We start from the raw sequence: 16,988 nt of genomic DNA, 5'->3' as shown, positions 1-16,988 counted from the left end.
ACATTTGAATGACGTAAAGGGTCAGTCCCCAGGGGTTCCTCCCCACCCCCAATGTTCTAGTATTTTGTAAATTAACGAGATCCCCACCCTCAAACCATATATATTCTGGTTTGTCATGCCAAGATGATTTGAATGATATACAAGGTTAGTCCCCAGGCATCACTAATGCATATAACTTTACTGGACCAAACCAATTTTCACTGGACGTTGCCCAATGTCAGGCGACCCTGGGAATTACGAATTATGGGAGCTTCGTTTGGGAGACTTCGTAACAGCATCCTGTTACAATCATTTCTTGTTTGCAACAAAATTTGATAATTGCAGTAAAACTTCAGTAACCGATTGCAGTCATTTGCGATCCTACATGGTTAAACAATACCATACTACTTTATATTCTTAGCTTGTCATCCTCACAACACTTTCCATGGAATGAATGTCCCAAATTAGAACGGCCTAACAGCTGTTAGCAAGGTAAATAACCTCCTACAAACTGCTGCAGATACTTACTTCGTAATAAAATTGTATACATGGTAGGTATGTTAAGGGTTAAGTGTCATCTAGCTCCTACAATGCTCATTAAATGAAGAAATGCAGTTGTTGTTTTTTTTTCAAGATCCATTCAGCTAAGTGTATGTTGTCTTTGAATATTTACAACACTAACACATTATTAGTCTTCATTTGTTTATTAGCATGGTATAACATAGTAAGAACATCATGAATATGTGAAATGTGCTATAAAAACAGAACATGATAAAAGTGTGTAAAACATTTATAGCTCTCTTTGAACATAATGAAAGGAAGCACTAAAATGTGAAACTCAAACATAAAACCGTCAGATACTAAAACTGGATAAAAGATGCTATAACAGTTTGAAATAAAACCATAAAAGCTGATTTGTCATAATTTTTTTTTTACAGAATGCCTAAGATTACCCGGATGTTTAAATGACACACGGCTAAAAAAAGGCTATACTTGTTTGAAATAAAAGCATAAAAGCTAATTTGTCATAAAATTTGCGTTTTTACAGAATGCCTAGGGTTACCCGGATTTATAAATGACACACGGTTGTAATACTGCGCGTTAATGCTTGTGCGCATCATCTATTTTTATCCCCTAGAAGATGTGACTAGAATAATAACTTATTTTGATTCATCTTGTAGATATTGATTGATTGACAGTACTTAATGTCGAATTAACCAGCACGAGTTTTAACTAAAGCCTAGTACCTTAATGACAGTAATCCTATTATAGAACGACATGTTGGAATGACTCTCTATGTATCATGCATTCTCCGACAATGAAATGTGTTTAATCACATAAAATATGTATATTTTGCATGAATGAGTATTTAAGTTAAATTATATTATGACTTATACGTTTGGATTTCTGTTAAGTTGTAAATTTATCTGAAAATGATTAAAAAGACAAATAAAAAATTACATTTGGCACAAAAATACGTTTATACATATATATAATATTTATATATGGCAACAAAACAATAATGGGACTTTCTTATTTTAAAGAATTATACATCAGCTACATAATAAATGTAAATAAAATATGGCAAGACAAAAACAATGAATAATGAGGTTATGTTAATAAATATTGCACATAGTGACAAACTTTAAACTTTCCCAATGCTACCACTTAAACACAGTGAAAGTGAAACGGTTTCAGGTCAAAAGTAAGGAGTTCTTGTATCTAAGTATACAGCTTTGTGCTTGAAGTAGGAGTTGTGGGGGGGTATATCTTTGAAGCATTTAGTTTGAGAATTCGAGGTAATTTACTTAAAATATCTGTCTCGGTCCCATGAGTTTTATTAAAAGGAGTCAATTTAAACTGCAGCCAAACTTAAAGGTGCTACCATTTGATTTTTATGGGGGGGGGGGGGGGGGGGGGGGGCAAGGATGAAAAATGTTGTCCTGCATTTTCTTTTTCACTCTATTCGGTCCTGCCTAATCAAATGGTAGCTCCCTAATTGCATTTCTATCTCAAAATGTTAACATATTATTTTTGAAGTTGACATTGAACTGATCCACTTTCAACAAGCAGTGATAGACATTCAATACAACAACAGGCACTTCTTGGGTACATCACACTAAATATCACGTATAGATTCTCTATTTGTAATAAAGAAAAATACATCGTTTACTTATTTACAAGGTATGATATGGTAGGAGCACAGACAAGGCATGTGATATTTGTGATTAAATCATAAAATACCTAGCAAAATTACATTGGAAAGTAGACCGGTTTTCTTATGGATGGCCGTATAGTGAACAGGTGTTATCTAAATGGGCCTGATTTCAATGTACAAAAAATAATGATATTCATTGTGAAATAACAACGTTATTTTGATTTTAAATTAGGAGGGCAATATGTCTCGTCTCATACTGCACCGGACGTCTCGTTTTTTTTCTTCAACTGGCGTGATTTAAATTCATACTGGCCGCGGTTAATTGATATTTCAACAAGAATATCACAAACAATTGTTTCACTCATTTTCTCTGTTAATGCTGACATTGTCAAGTCAACACGTTAAAATTGTGAAATATTTTTTTAATAACTTTAAATGAAAGGTTATACCGGAAACATGTGTCAAGAGCACTGAAACCTGACATCTTGCAGTCGTCTGCCTTAACTTTTTGAATGAAGATGAAAAATAAAAAATGATTTCCTTTAAGGAAAATTGAATGAATGATATAGATGTTTTACAATATCTATAATTGTTATGCACGAGTATTAATGTCTTGTTGAGTATATGCATCAACATTTTACTACTTTTAAATAGCATACGTAAAATTATATTGTGGTATCAAAACCATACGGGAAAACAAGTAAATAAGTATAATTTCTTCAAATGTGCACAAAAAGCATCGTAACTCTGAATATAGGTATTTTGAGTAGAGGGACTAGGTGATAATTCTTAGTAAATCGCATACTAGTCTAGTGACTTTGTTTTCAGTAAAAAATCATTAAGTCTAGAAATTTGATTTAATTTCAGGATATTCACTTAAAGTGAAACCAGGCAAATGAGTATTCCAACTAATCTTAAGGAAAATTTTGTTTTTAAAATATCCTTCTATGTTAGTCCATGGCAACAAGACTTTAACTCCTCACACATAAAATAATTAATATTATCTGACAATTTTGAACAATTTTGTGGGGTTGTATCGATTTGTACAAAGTAATTAAGATGCAGATATTTTCTGCTTGGTTTATCAATATTGATAAAAACTTAATATTAGCTGTTTGGAGCATTCCGCAAGTACTTTGATTATATTGATATAAATCATTTGATAACATACTTAATGCAAGGGAAGAATATCTTGTACAAAATTTTCAATAGTATCACAATTTTTTTTTTATTTATTTTTTTCAAATGATAAAACAATATTTAAATTATCTTCATTATTTATAAAATAGGGAGATGTAGTGCATAAATATTGGGTATGAAACAGCTACCCAAAACACAATTAACACAAAACAGGACATTTTCACCAAGAAATTTTTCAAAAATATTAAATTTTAGTCAATTCAGAGAATCCTGCAATAGTGACATTTTTCAAAAATCCCCTTGAAATAACAATACTGTCATTTGTATCAATTTTACATGATACGAAATCAAATGGCTGATCTTGTCAAACATTTTAATAACCAAGAGTTGGTTAATTAGATTCGACTGTTGCAGGATGTTTTGTTTTGCCTCCAATCATGGTTATTTCTGTAACTTCCAATATTTGTACAATAGACATGTTGATTATCAAATTGGTTGTAACAGGATACATGTCAAATTCTAAATTCATGAAAATAATTGTTTTATTGTTATAGGACCTTTTAAGGGGACAGTTTTGAAATGTTTATCAGGACAATTTTGAAATGTTTATCAGGACAATTTTGTAATGTTTATTACTGTAACCTTTTTAAAAATATGATACAGCAATAAATATTTGTATCGATTACTATAAATGTTATACCATATTATATATGATTGGACATGATCCTGGTCAATTTATTATTCATATAATGTCTAGATATAAGGGAAAATGTCTGGGGCAATTGGTCTGTAACATGCAAAGTTCACATTACAATGAGATAATTAAGTCTTAACCAATATCATGATTGATAGTAAATGTCTTACATATATAATATGTGCACCAATTTGCCTTGGCATTCATCCATATTCGGAAGCATACAATTATTACCCACGTAACATAAATAGTCACATATACAAAAACACTTGCATAACTTTCATACATTATAAATTATAAATAATAAGCAAATTACAAGCAAAATATGGTAAAACTCGTTTATAACTAACTCAATTTATTACTAAGTGATGGCCAAAATGATGATTGGTTTCTACTGACCTAGTTTTTAGCCATTAATACTAAGTTTAGTAATGACGACTTTCATTTGTCTCTCAGTTTCATATCAAAGATTATTCCTTTAGAAATTTTACCGAAAAATGTTTGCATGTATATAAAATAACTTAAGTTCAATAACCAAGTTTTTGCTACATTACTAATACTATAAGACATAATAGATTCTACTACACTGTCCCGTTGATTACGAAATGTATCCAATCGAGATATTCGATTTTTCTAATTTTAAAATGCGAGGCTTGCCGAGCATTTTACTTCAAGTATAACCAGGAACCATAACCGAGTTTTACCCTCTCCGGGTGGGAGTTTGCTCTATCATACATAATGCCAACAAACTATGAGTCTACATCACAGTATTTTGATTTTAAAAAAGGGGAACCTTTTTGACAACAAACATTTTCATTCTAATTCATAAATCACCGGTATCATACTCAATCTGATATCCACAATACACCAAACAAATCAATCGTTCGAGTATCTATCTCCTTTGCAAAAAAAATATGCAAAGAATAGCATGAATAAATCAATAATTAGCACCATTAACCAAATGCATGTTGACCAAGCACATGTTGTTCATGTTATTTCAGTAGCACTAAGTTTATAATTCCAACAAACATTAATGGTAGAATGAACTTACTGACATAATAAGTGTTAAAATTATTGTTAATGATGGGAATAAACTGTCACTACCACTGCCTGGTGATTTAATAGCTTTGACTGACTGGTAAGAGTTTTTGTCATAAGTGTCACAACCCAACCAATGTTTCTTAATCAACTTTGGATAACCCTTCTGCACTCTCATCTTCTTGTCGTTGAACTGGTAATAAAATTGTCCTTTGAAAAAATACGTTTTACCTGAAAGAGAAATATAAATGAACAAATTTTGACCAGACTAAAGACTAGACCTAGATATCATTTCTGCTTGAAGATAATTCATCTTCTAAAAATATAACATTTCACAGCACCCAAATTAATCTAAAAGTCATTTGAAAATATATAAAAACTACGAGGATACTACAGGGAAAATCTGGTATCACAAGCCGAAGTCAGACGACACACATCAGGAACATAGCCATGCAGTCTCATAGGTTTTGATTTGTTTTGTTTTGTTTTGTGTTTTGTTATGTTTTGTGTTTTGCTTTGTTCTGTTTTGTTTTGTTTTGTTTTGTTTTGAGTTTTGTGTTTTGTTGTATTTTGTTTTGGGGGGACGGTCATGACGCCCTGACATTATTAGTCAACAAACTTTAATCACGACTTAAATAGTAACTTTGTTTTTGTTTTATAGGGATATTCAAATGGTGTGTTCATTACCAATGATAACAGCACCTACTTCTGAGGATAGATGACACCCATGATTACCAAAAACAATTTCAATCAGTTGTCCATAGAAAATAGCACTCAAATAAATGGTTGAGCATAATCACACACACCCCTCCAAATGTCAAACGGGGATAGGATTGGGAGGGATTCAGGTGCTCCTCAAGTGTAAGCAGTTGTTGCTCAACTGGTGGAATTCGTCCTATTGCTGATGTTTTTGATGTTTTTTAATAATTCGGGGATAAATGTTCATTGTTAAATTCTAGCTAAAAAAATGTTAGTAATTCAGATTTTTTGCTTATAAATATTTGTAAACAGTACGGAAGAACAGTGTGTTTCTACATCTCTGTCTATATATCAATCATTTTCTAAGATAAACCGAGTGATATCATCGACTTACTTCAAAGAATGAAACCTTAGAGAGGTGTCTAAAGAGAGATTTATATAGAAAAATAGAGTGTCTATAACAAATGTATAGCTTATTTTATGTCCTTCCTGTTCAAAGAAACATTGGTTTTAAGGTTTAGCCCTTATAATCACATTGAATGTACATTAATCTTGTCAAATTTCGGCATTCATCAGGCTATTTATAGAACTTCTTAGCTTAAAGCAGCTTAATTTGAAACACTCTTTTTCAACTTTTATTGATTTGAACGTACAGATATTACTTAAGATTGTTGTTTAATCATAATAGAAAATTAACTACTAGTTACTAGTTTGTTCAAAATGACATTCTTTGTCTCAATATTTGTTATCATTTAATAAACATTAAACCACCAAAAGCCAGTTTCAAGTTAACTGTAAAAAAAAAATTAATAAACAAAACGTAGTCTTTTTTTTTTTATAGTAAAAATATATTAAAACAATGCAACATCATCCTCCTCGAAAACTGATTTTTTTTATTACGTTTTTATTTCATTCTCTCACAAATCATTGTGAGAATTTGCATGATCATTCTATTCATACTGTATTCAAACCTACTAGACCAGTGGCAAATACATTCAATTTACCGAACTTCTTTTATTTCTACTATAAAAAGGAAGAAATATCTTACCATCCCAATATTTAAACGCAGAATCCAACGGAACCGGAACCTTCCGCCAGATGCTCATGTCACGTGGGTAGTCTGGTTCTATATAGTCGTTCTTCTCGTTGAGCTTCCAATACATGTCACCACTAATAATATAGGTCCTGTTGTTGAAACCCCAAACAAAAACTGCATCGATTTTCTTGACGTCTGCTGGAAGGCCTAGTTCTGTGAGAGGTATGCCGGTCTTTGGGTGACCTGGTATAAGACTGTTGCCATTGAATGTCCAGAACTTGTCGCCTGAAATGGTAGATGGATGTATTTTGAAACTAGGGGATTACTAAACCACAGTTTTACTTGATAATTGTCAGTACTTTAAAACTATTTAACTGATTACAATTTGCAGATCATTTCCTTTTTTAAAACATTTCCAGTAACGTTGACATGAAAATTTTTGCACTGAAATAATGATTGAAATTGAATTATGTACTTGTTTTGCATTATAATAGAGATAACTGTATTGTATTTGAAGCTTTGCGGACGTCCATCGGTAGTTTTACTGTCGCAAATACCCGTTTACCGATTGTTTTTGAATCCAATCCTTTTTTGTGGTCATGATCACACATTTCACTTGTATCGATTTCTAAATCTTTTCAATCCGAGTGTACGGTCTGCACTTTATCTTGAAATGGGTGTTGTTTTAATAAATTCATATTTTTTTTTGTTAAAGATGGATTCTGGATTTTGTACTTAATTATACTAAAGTTATTACCCAATAAATTAAACAATAAATACAATTTGTGTGAAATATGAAATCAGGACGATAACGTGATGTTTCATGAAATGTTCTTGATTTTTCTATTGGAAATTTGCCTTACAACAAGGGAGGTCTGATTATGGTACAAAAATCCCATTAAAACTAACATGTTTAGAAGAGGGAGCATGTGAATTAATTGAGGAAAGTAAAACATCTTGGAATTTGCCAGAAAATATTCTTTGCATCAAAATTTTTAAGGCAGTATTAACAAATTTATGAAAAAATACCTGCATTACAAAATTAACCTTGAGATAATGCGGTCCCTATTATATATACGTGCCAGATGTCAAACTTGTCTACATATTAAGGAAATCCTGTCTATCTAATTACCGCCTATAACATACCTAAGAAAAATAAAATCCTTCCGTCGCTCTTCCGCTCAAAAACTGCGTCAACGTGGTCAGCTGTGGCGGGAAAACCATACCAGAAGGAATGAATCTCTGTTGGCTTGCCTTGGATAATACCTCGTGAATCTAACCGCCAGAATGTCTGTAAACAGAATGCAATAGTTCAGCCAACCGAATATATTTTTTAAATGCATATACTAAACCCTTAACTGTTCACCGAGCTTAACAAAGAAAACATACAATATTTTGTACGGATTTTGATAAAAATAAAAGTAATTTTGGGTGTATAACAATAACACGGGAACCGAACATTCCTAGAAAGGAAAATTGCACACCCTTCGACAACCAACAAGCGTCTTTTGCACGTCAGGTGCGCATATTTGGTATTTTTCACTGATTTTAGCAGGATCGATTTCAATCATTTTGATTGATCATGTTTTTAAAAATAGTGCAACGATCCTATTCAATTGGCCTTACTGAAACTATAAAACTAAACGAACAACCAAGTTGTCTTCAACATTTTTGTCAATAATAAAACTTTTACCTAAGCTTCAACTACATAACATAAAACAATGTGTATATATAGCTTTAACCATGATCCTAGACTTAAGTTTACAGCAATAACATTCATTAATGGGAATACTAAATTTAGATATAAAAACGTCATGATAAGCACCTATAAAGTTACAAACGTCAACAAACACCCATAAAACTGCAAATGTCAACAAGTTTAAGGTCTCTTGATTATAATACTAAGTATATATAACTTGGAGATGTTTTATTCTACTACATGTAGTATAGCTATATTTAACTCGATTATATTATGTTTTTTTTTTCTTGTTGTTTTCTTTTTTTTAGAACTGGGGAAATTGCACAAAATTGTGCAGAGTTCTTTTATCATATTAAATCGTGTTTTTTATCATATTAAATCATGTTTTATAAGAATTTCAAGATCTTTCAAGTTATCGATATTCAAATCTACAAAATCCGTGTCAATATGAAAGATATTTTAAAAGAATTCCGTGTCTCTCTCATGTAAAAGTAGACAACAATAGGATATGCATTTGAACCAACTATTTGGGGTTAACCTTTATCCATTTAACATTAACACAACATACCTGACCCATGAATAAGAAAACTTCTTGACGAAGAACTGCAATTGCTTCAAACGCATGTTCACATGGGTTAATAGTGGTCCCATCAACATGTGGTCTCCTTGTCGTTTGACGTGGTCTAGGTGTTGTTGGTTGAGGCTGGTATCGAGGAGTGATGGGTCTGTCTTTGTGCGTTGGTCTGTCTTTTGGTGGTGGTCTATAGCCAGATTTGCCACCTGTAAATTAAATGATGTATCAAAAGCAAATAAAAATTAAATTTGTATTAAAGGTTTCAATTCCATTCAGTTAGACAAATCATATAAGGATGAGGTTTTGTAAACAATGTCAAATCTTCATTATTTATTCCTACTGTCTTGGATCCAATAAATAGAAATGTAATATTACATGGTTCACGAAAGAGTTGTTATACTTTTTGATTCTTCTTATTTTTAATTTCATTATTAACAAAAACACATCTTAGTCCTGAAAGAACGAATTTGAAACCACAGCGTATGAGCATGCCTACAGTTTAATAATGTACTACTGATATAACTCACATCAATCCTATAGTATGATTTCACTAAAAAATCTATTTTTCTATCTTTTTATTAACTCGCCCTTTTTTTTTTAATTTTCACAATATAACACTACAGTTTTACTAACAACAGTCAACAAAAGAAACTGTTCAGCTATGATATAATTTCTTGCTATCGTACAGGCAGCATGAACTTTAACCTTTAAACTTAAAACGTTTGAGTCATTAGACATCTTGGAAGTCAAAGGTTAGGGATGTTACTCTAGAATGTGTAGGTATACTTACCATAAAGAGTCTGAATCCCTTGGATATCGTCATGTGGAAGTCTAAAATTTGGAATGTAACCTTGATACCATGGATACATGAGTGCTCCAGGCTGGTTGCTATGGCTGAGACCTAAGGCGTGACCAAACTCGTGGGCTGCTACCATAAACAAGTCCACGCCTAAAATTGAAGATTAAACCATGAACGTATAATATTGAATACCATAGACTGTACAATACAAGGGACGAAACAGAAAAAAGCCAGGAAAACACAACTTTTTTTTCAGTCTTCTCCTGGCATGTCTGTTCAAGCAATACAAACACATAACTCTTTTAAGATATTTCTTCCATGATGGGAGCATGAAGTCCAGAACAGTAAATATAAGCAATCCTTTATTTCAATTAAATGACATAACTGTTCTTTAAGTCTAAATTTTAGTCTTAGATACATGATTTTTTTATTAGTTGTTATTGGCTTCGGATTAGCTGTCAGTAATTGCGAGTATTCTCAGATCTGTAATTATTGTATTTTTTGTTGTTAGGGATGAGGAGTGGATAAATACCCTGCCACGTCATGTTTGTGTTTTTGTGTGATGTTTTTCTGCTTTGTATCGATCTGATGAGTTAAGATCGCTTTTTTCAACTGATTTTTATAGTTTGTTTTTATTTTGCGCTGTTACACCACTGTCCCAGGATCGGGGAGGGTTGAGCGCTCACAAACATGTTTAACCCGCAACATTCTTTATGTGCCTGTCCCAAGTCAGGAGCCTGTAGTTCAGTGGACGTCGTTGGTTCATGTCTGTCATTTGTTTTTCGTAAATAGTTTTGTTATAAATTAGGCCGTTAGTTTTCTCAATTGAATTGTTCATATTTTTCATGTCGGGGCCTTTTATATCCGACTAATACGGTATGTGGTTTTCTCATTGTTAAAGGCCGTACGGTTGTCTATAATTGCTTACATCCATTCATTTGAACTTTGGTGGGTAGTTGTCTCATTGGTAATCATATCACATCTCCTTATTTGTATATGGTTCTACCTGTAATATTAATAAATGAACTCGGGTTACAAAAAAGAATTTTTGGGGGGATTTGTTATGTTCAGTAACGGAAAAGGCATTAAAAAAAGAACATTTAGTAGAAATAGACATTTAGCACTTTATTTGCAAAAAAGTGTTCTTTTCATATTTGGAACAAGAAGAGAAAAGGAAACTCGTGGTTAAAACGTGACAACAAATACCCGACTTTAAATTATCTACAGACATAGCATTTCATTCTACTAAAAATAATATACGAATTTGGCATTTAAATGTGTTAAAGGTATTTCAAGTGTTGTACCTGCTGTAGGTGTCACTTACTTATTTTAATGTTTAAATTTTTTTTTTAATTATAAGTCCGTTTTAAACGTACTCATTTTAACAAAAAATAAATATATATTCAGAATATGCAAACAGAAATTTGATTTTTTCTTCTTCTTCACCCAAAATGTACCTCTTACTAGTATATTAAAGATTTAACAGTACTTTTATTGGTTTCAAAACTGCTTTCTTTAAATTGTTACTTTTGACTTATGGCCTGTTGAGGTTAATCATAAGTGATGACTACATTATACACTAAACATTACTCATCCAGACAAAGGATTCTATCTGGAAACGATTCTATCTGCCAAAGTATCAAATCCAGCCATTCGATAATGAACAGATTTTCATCAAAGAAGTTTGTTTTTCTTTGTTTCTTATTTCTAATCTGTCATTTCAATTAAGACAAAGCAATGCCAACGCACTTCCTACAATTGATAAATTAGTGCCAGTTCCTGGTAGTACGATAACCTATTTCGCCAGGTATATATAAAATCAAGGTGTTTGTCTTAATAAACAGATGTTACTATTGATTTCTGCATGTTCAGTTTTGCAATACATTGTGCATACCAGAGAAAAAAACATTAAAGTCAAATATTTCATTTTTCCATCAATAACGAAGCACTCAATGTACACGACATTTATTGATAATTTTATCAATATACTAATTCAGTAATTTGATTACATGATGTCATTCCAAACTTGTCGGTAGGTGCAGTTTGAGGGTTGCAATACGCAAAAATCATTTACGTGTTAACGATTGTATTGAGAGTGGTCAAGTAAATTTAATAATTAGAAACGAATCGTGCTCACCTCGAGTGGAAAAGGGGGAGTGGTGGCGTTGGTTCTATCCCCGACCTGGTCAGTCCAAACTTTAAAATTAGTATTTGCAACTATTACGCTAAGCATGCTGCATTTAAGAGTAAGTGGTTGGCTTGGCGTCAGAATAATGTGTCCGGCGGACTGTTACCTTATTCAGTCAACTAACACGTTAAAAGCCGGGTCAGTATATCGGTCTACGGTACAGAGAAGGGTTCACATTATTCATATCACATTAACATGCATTTGTCACTAGACGTTAAACACACATATATCATCATCATCGTCAAAAATACATGTAATTACGTATTGAAACCAACTCCAATTCAAAACAATGATCAAACTCAAATAATGGCGATGTGCACTAGTTCTTAAATATTTCTATGGGATTTCTAATACCCCTGGACCCCACTACCGACTTATATTTCAATTCGTTTTCTCTCTCTCTTTTTTGTTCTATTAGTTTAATAATTGTGCTTTCAATTTTCTTCTGGATATAATTCAAAATTGCATAAGTATAGAAAAGAAGCATATATACCATCAGAATCTGAGTTGAAAGTCCATGTCTCGTCATCATCAAAATGGGTGTCACCGCCTTTATCTGAACCTGGGAAAAAGGCATGGGCTAAAACTAAACCTACAAAAAAAAATGTTTAAGTTATACATATAGGAAATGCACACAGATTCTCATAAACAAATCAAAGTTTTTTTCCTGCATGAGATTACATCGATATGACGGTATGTTATCTCAATCTGGCCTTGTTTTCAAGGTGTCGCATTGAAATTCCCTCAATCGTTTTACACATGTTAAAAAGGCACACTGTTTTCTGCAAAAATATCAAATTAATTCCCTTTGTTTCCATGTTGTTCATGGTATTTTATTTTTATCTATTAGGACAAATGTAAAATAACTAGTATTATAACTCTTCTACAGAAAGTACCACGAGTCGATGCTTAAAGTTAAAATTCCTACTTGTATAATTATTCAGTATGAGTCATTTCTGAAATGAGCAATCAAATGCTTCCTAAATGCATCCCTTATTCAATCAAAACTAAGGTCATTTCAAAATTTCATTCTATTCGCTTTAAACTTTCATGGTATTCAATAATACCTTTGCCATCGAAAGGATAACCATCTTGATGATATAGTCTGGCGAACTGTATAATGATATCGGCATCTCCACCTCCAACTTCTGTAAACCGAAGGTCTGTCACACCTTCCCATACCTTGAACGCCTCGGTTATTGCACGTCTTACTGTGCTTTGAGGTAAATCAGGAGTGTAATTGGTAATTCTGAAAAAGAAAGAGTTTGAGTGTAACTGTACGAAATGAAACAAAATAGGGGAAAATCAGAAAATCCTGACACAGCCTAACTGTTTAAAAATGTTGATGTTCTTGAATGAACTCTGTCATTATTTTGCTGAAAAGGCTTACAAACAACAACACTGTCGGTTAAATGTGATATTGTGATTTATCATACTTCTTGTTTAAATGCCAGTTTTCCATTGGTTGATACAAGGGACCTCACGGAAAAAACAGTGTCAACCTCGACTTCGACTCGACTGAATGTTTTTTCTCTCGGAGTAACGATCTGCTTATTTGGCCTCTCAACTATCACTTATTTATATAATAATACTTTAATATAACCAAAATAGAATCATCCGGTCAAGTGTGGTCAAATTTGATGTTCAGCATGGCATCTGTTTTGGCAGAGCATTTTTATTATGCTTTGAGTGTTGAATAAGTTTTAATAAAATAAGACACGGGTATACGACGAGACAGCAATCAAACGACATTTACAACCAAACATCTAGAGGGCTACATACTCTCTTCAGTTGTCAAAGTTGTGTATTAATTAAATATAAGCAATCAAAGATCTCACATCAACATCAAATTCTCAAAACAAAAGAAAAAAAACAACATTAAGATATGACGTCACATAACCACTGACGAGAGACTGGATCATGTTTCATTTTTAAATCTAATTTTTGAAATGCTTTGAAGAATAGAATAATCAATGTTATGAAATTTAAAAAAAAGTGATAATAGGTGGCCATGTTTGCTGTGTAATGCAGATAATTCTATTATATATGAACTGCAATAACTGTGTGTGGTCAGTGGGAACCTAAATGTTCTTTAAATATGTTATTATATACATTTATTTTCGATTTACACTAGAAACATTAGTTATATTACACATTGGGTGGTATAATGTTTTACAGCTTTCGTGATAAATTCTCAAATAAATCTAAGTACAGTAAACTACAATAATTTTTAATTGAACACAGAATAATATACATGTATATATCTAACATGCAAAATTATATAAAGATGTAAAAACACTTAACATGAAACATATATAACTACCAATAGTAAAATGATATTTGAGCTACTTTCGTGTAACAGGTAGGAAGGACTCATTACGAAATTTGCTTCTCGGCAGAGTATGAATCACTACATGTGTAGAATATATTGAAGTAAGATCGTGTCGCATTTTTTGATGGTTTAGAAACCACTTAAATGGTACAAGCTACGTCTTTTGCAACACGAACGTGCACGCACTTATATATCTATCCAGCAAACATGGCCACCATCTTTATTCACAAAACCTCTTTACTTTACTCTACTTCCTCCTCTTTACTATATTTCCTCGTTCATATGAATAAACAACTTTTTGAAAGATTTTAATCAAGGCGAAGCACTTTAAAATAATTGTGAATGTCTGTTTAATTTTTGGAATTGAATATTTCTCGAAATACTTCTTCCTTCTATAAATAGGGTAAAACACAGACGTTGGAGCAACCCACGTATTTATACAATTGTTGTAAAAAGTACTGTCGCTATTGCAGAGACATATATGTATTATAGGTCTCTGGCTATTGTAACTGGTTGAATTAATCTTAGGGTTCCTATTTCTTGAACATTTGCTTCCGGTGTGAGGGCGCCAAATATCTTTTGAAATGTTTATAATGTCCCGTCATCAGATAAAAGGTTTTGGAACGACCTCTATCATGTATATTGACCTTTTATCGAATAGATGTGAAATCTGTTTTCTTCGAAGATCAGCACATTGCATGAAAATCCAATAATATTGCTTGGTGATACAGCGTGACCATGTATCCACCACAATTAAACTTTTGCAAACCATGTACACATTAGATGCTTCTTCTCGTGATATGACTAGTTACATATGGTGGTAATCATTATAAACTTTGACCGGTTTTATATTACATACTAAGTAGGTTATCAGCAGGAGAGATAGCAAGTTTCTAGATTTGAGCAGAATGTTACCCTTCGTCGCTTAACTGACCAGTAGGAATAAAAATTTATAACAAGAAAGGAACGTCATTTAAGCCCATGAAAACGAGGCTCTTGGCGTTATATTAGATAATTTACTTTCAATCTTGAAAAAAAAACAAATGTTGAAATAACCAGTAGAATGGACTTGAAACGAGAATATAAAATACCCATGGCAGAATAAACAAACAACAAACAGCAATCAACACGAACAAAACTGTACACGAGACTAGTGTTTGCCTATATGTGCACTAAGGCTGTATATGTAAGGTGGACTTCGTGAAGGAAGCCGCCACTTACGAACGTTTGTTAATGTTTATAACTTCTACTATAATGAAAGGTTTGAGTTAGTTGTAGTCTAATGAATTCCGATAGCCACTGTAATGGCAAGAGACAAAGTTGGGTAACGCCTTTCCTTTCGTTGATTAAAAGAAAAATATGAATTTGTTATTGACATTGTATCTAAAAAAGTAAGAAGACTGCTTGAGTGTAAAAGATCAGTTAGTTTTATTTACCCATTAAGATTACTTTATAACTGATATATCATATACAAAAAGACTGCTTGAGCGTAAAATCAACTGGTTTTATTATCCCTATTAGATAACGTGTACCATATTATATTCATACAAACAAATTAGATTTTGTTAAAGTTTCAGTAACCAACGAGTTCAGTAACACAACTATTAGCATGAGATGATACTTTTATTTAGGGGCCAGCTGAGGACCACCTCCGGGTGCGGGATTTTCTCGTTGCATTGAAGACCCATTGGTGGCCTTCGGCTGTTGTCTGCTCTTTGGTCGGGTTGTTGTTTCTTTGACATATTCCCCATTTCCATTCTCAATTTTATCAAATTGCTCGCACGTATTACGCTTATTGCAGGACATAATAGCTTTGTTCATGTAATAGAGACAAACTCCCCTTATTCAAGACACTGACGTTTTCGATACCATTCATGACCGTTTCATATATGATAGCTTTTCTTCAATTTTTTTTTTTACATGGTCACTATTTAAACAATTTGAGATGAAGACAAGAATGCGTTTTCAAATAAAGTGGTTGCAACAAGCTTCTTGGTTTAAAACTAAAAGGAAATCACTGTTATTGATAAATAGACTCAAAAGATAACAAGATATTGAATGAAAGTCATATTTCACACCAGTGTCAGTCATGGCTTTTGTTATGGTAAAAGGATTCAATAAAAGTACTGCACTGTTTTCTTTTCTTATAGATTCCAAGCACTGAACAATCTAAATTGAATACAGGAAAAAATATGATAACTTTAACAAAATCAATAGTTTTATAGAGAGGTTTATGTGAAAATTACTTTTTTTCTAGATTGACAATATTTCATGGAGCGTAAGTGATTACTGGAAAACACAGATAATACAGAAAACATGCTAAAACACGGAAACATAAAACCGGTATCAGGGTTTCATCCAATTCTGTCCTAATGAAATTATACAATTTTATTGCTACAACAATAATTTGCACTTAGATGCTAGACACATTTCGAGACTACTAATGAAATGCAGAAGGTGGTCGACATGAATGCATATATATATACAATGCTGATTCAAGTATGAAATGTATCACTTTGTGAAAACGACACTTACACGATTACTTGTGAAACAAATTAATTTTGAATCATCAGTGGTTATCGCAATGTGTGTGTGTGTGTGTGTGCGTGCTTTTTTTCTGTCAGAAAAAAGAAAACACAAGTATGTGTTGGT

The 16,988-nt window shown here is 32.5% G+C and overlaps 1 protein-coding gene across 2 annotated transcripts in view; it reads right to left on the bottom strand.

The window, feature by feature from the left end:
- Positions 1–664: 664 nt before the first annotated feature.
- Positions 665–16,988, bottom strand: part of LOC127712787 (matrix metalloproteinase-2-like) — a 51,507-nt gene continuing 35,183 nt past the window's right edge. For both annotated transcript variants that reach the window (XM_052219403.1, XM_052219402.1), the window contains exons 3-9: positions 13,072–13,253; positions 12,498–12,596; positions 9,808–9,966; positions 9,012–9,223; positions 7,891–8,035; positions 6,757–7,029; positions 665–5,240 (exon numbers count right to left, since the gene is read on the bottom strand). In XM_052219403.1, the coding sequence (XP_052075363.1) occupies positions 5,002–5,240; positions 6,757–7,029; positions 7,891–8,035; positions 9,012–9,223; positions 9,808–9,966; positions 12,498–12,596; positions 13,072–13,253 (1,309 nt within the window). In that variant the 3' untranslated portion in view covers positions 665–5,001. The remainder of the gene's footprint in view (positions 5,241–6,756; positions 7,030–7,890; positions 8,036–9,011; positions 9,224–9,807; positions 9,967–12,497; positions 12,597–13,071; positions 13,254–16,988) is intronic.

The sequence above is a fragment of the Mytilus californianus genome, unplaced genomic scaffold, assembly GCF_021869535.1.
Source record: "Mytilus californianus isolate M0D057914Y unplaced genomic scaffold, xbMytCali1.0.p SCAF_8, whole genome shotgun sequence".
NCBI lineage: Eukaryota > Metazoa > Mollusca > Bivalvia > Mytilida > Mytilidae > Mytilus > Mytilus californianus.
The sequence above is the reverse complement of the archived record's forward strand: the minus strand, read 5'-3'. Positions and strand labels throughout refer to the sequence as shown.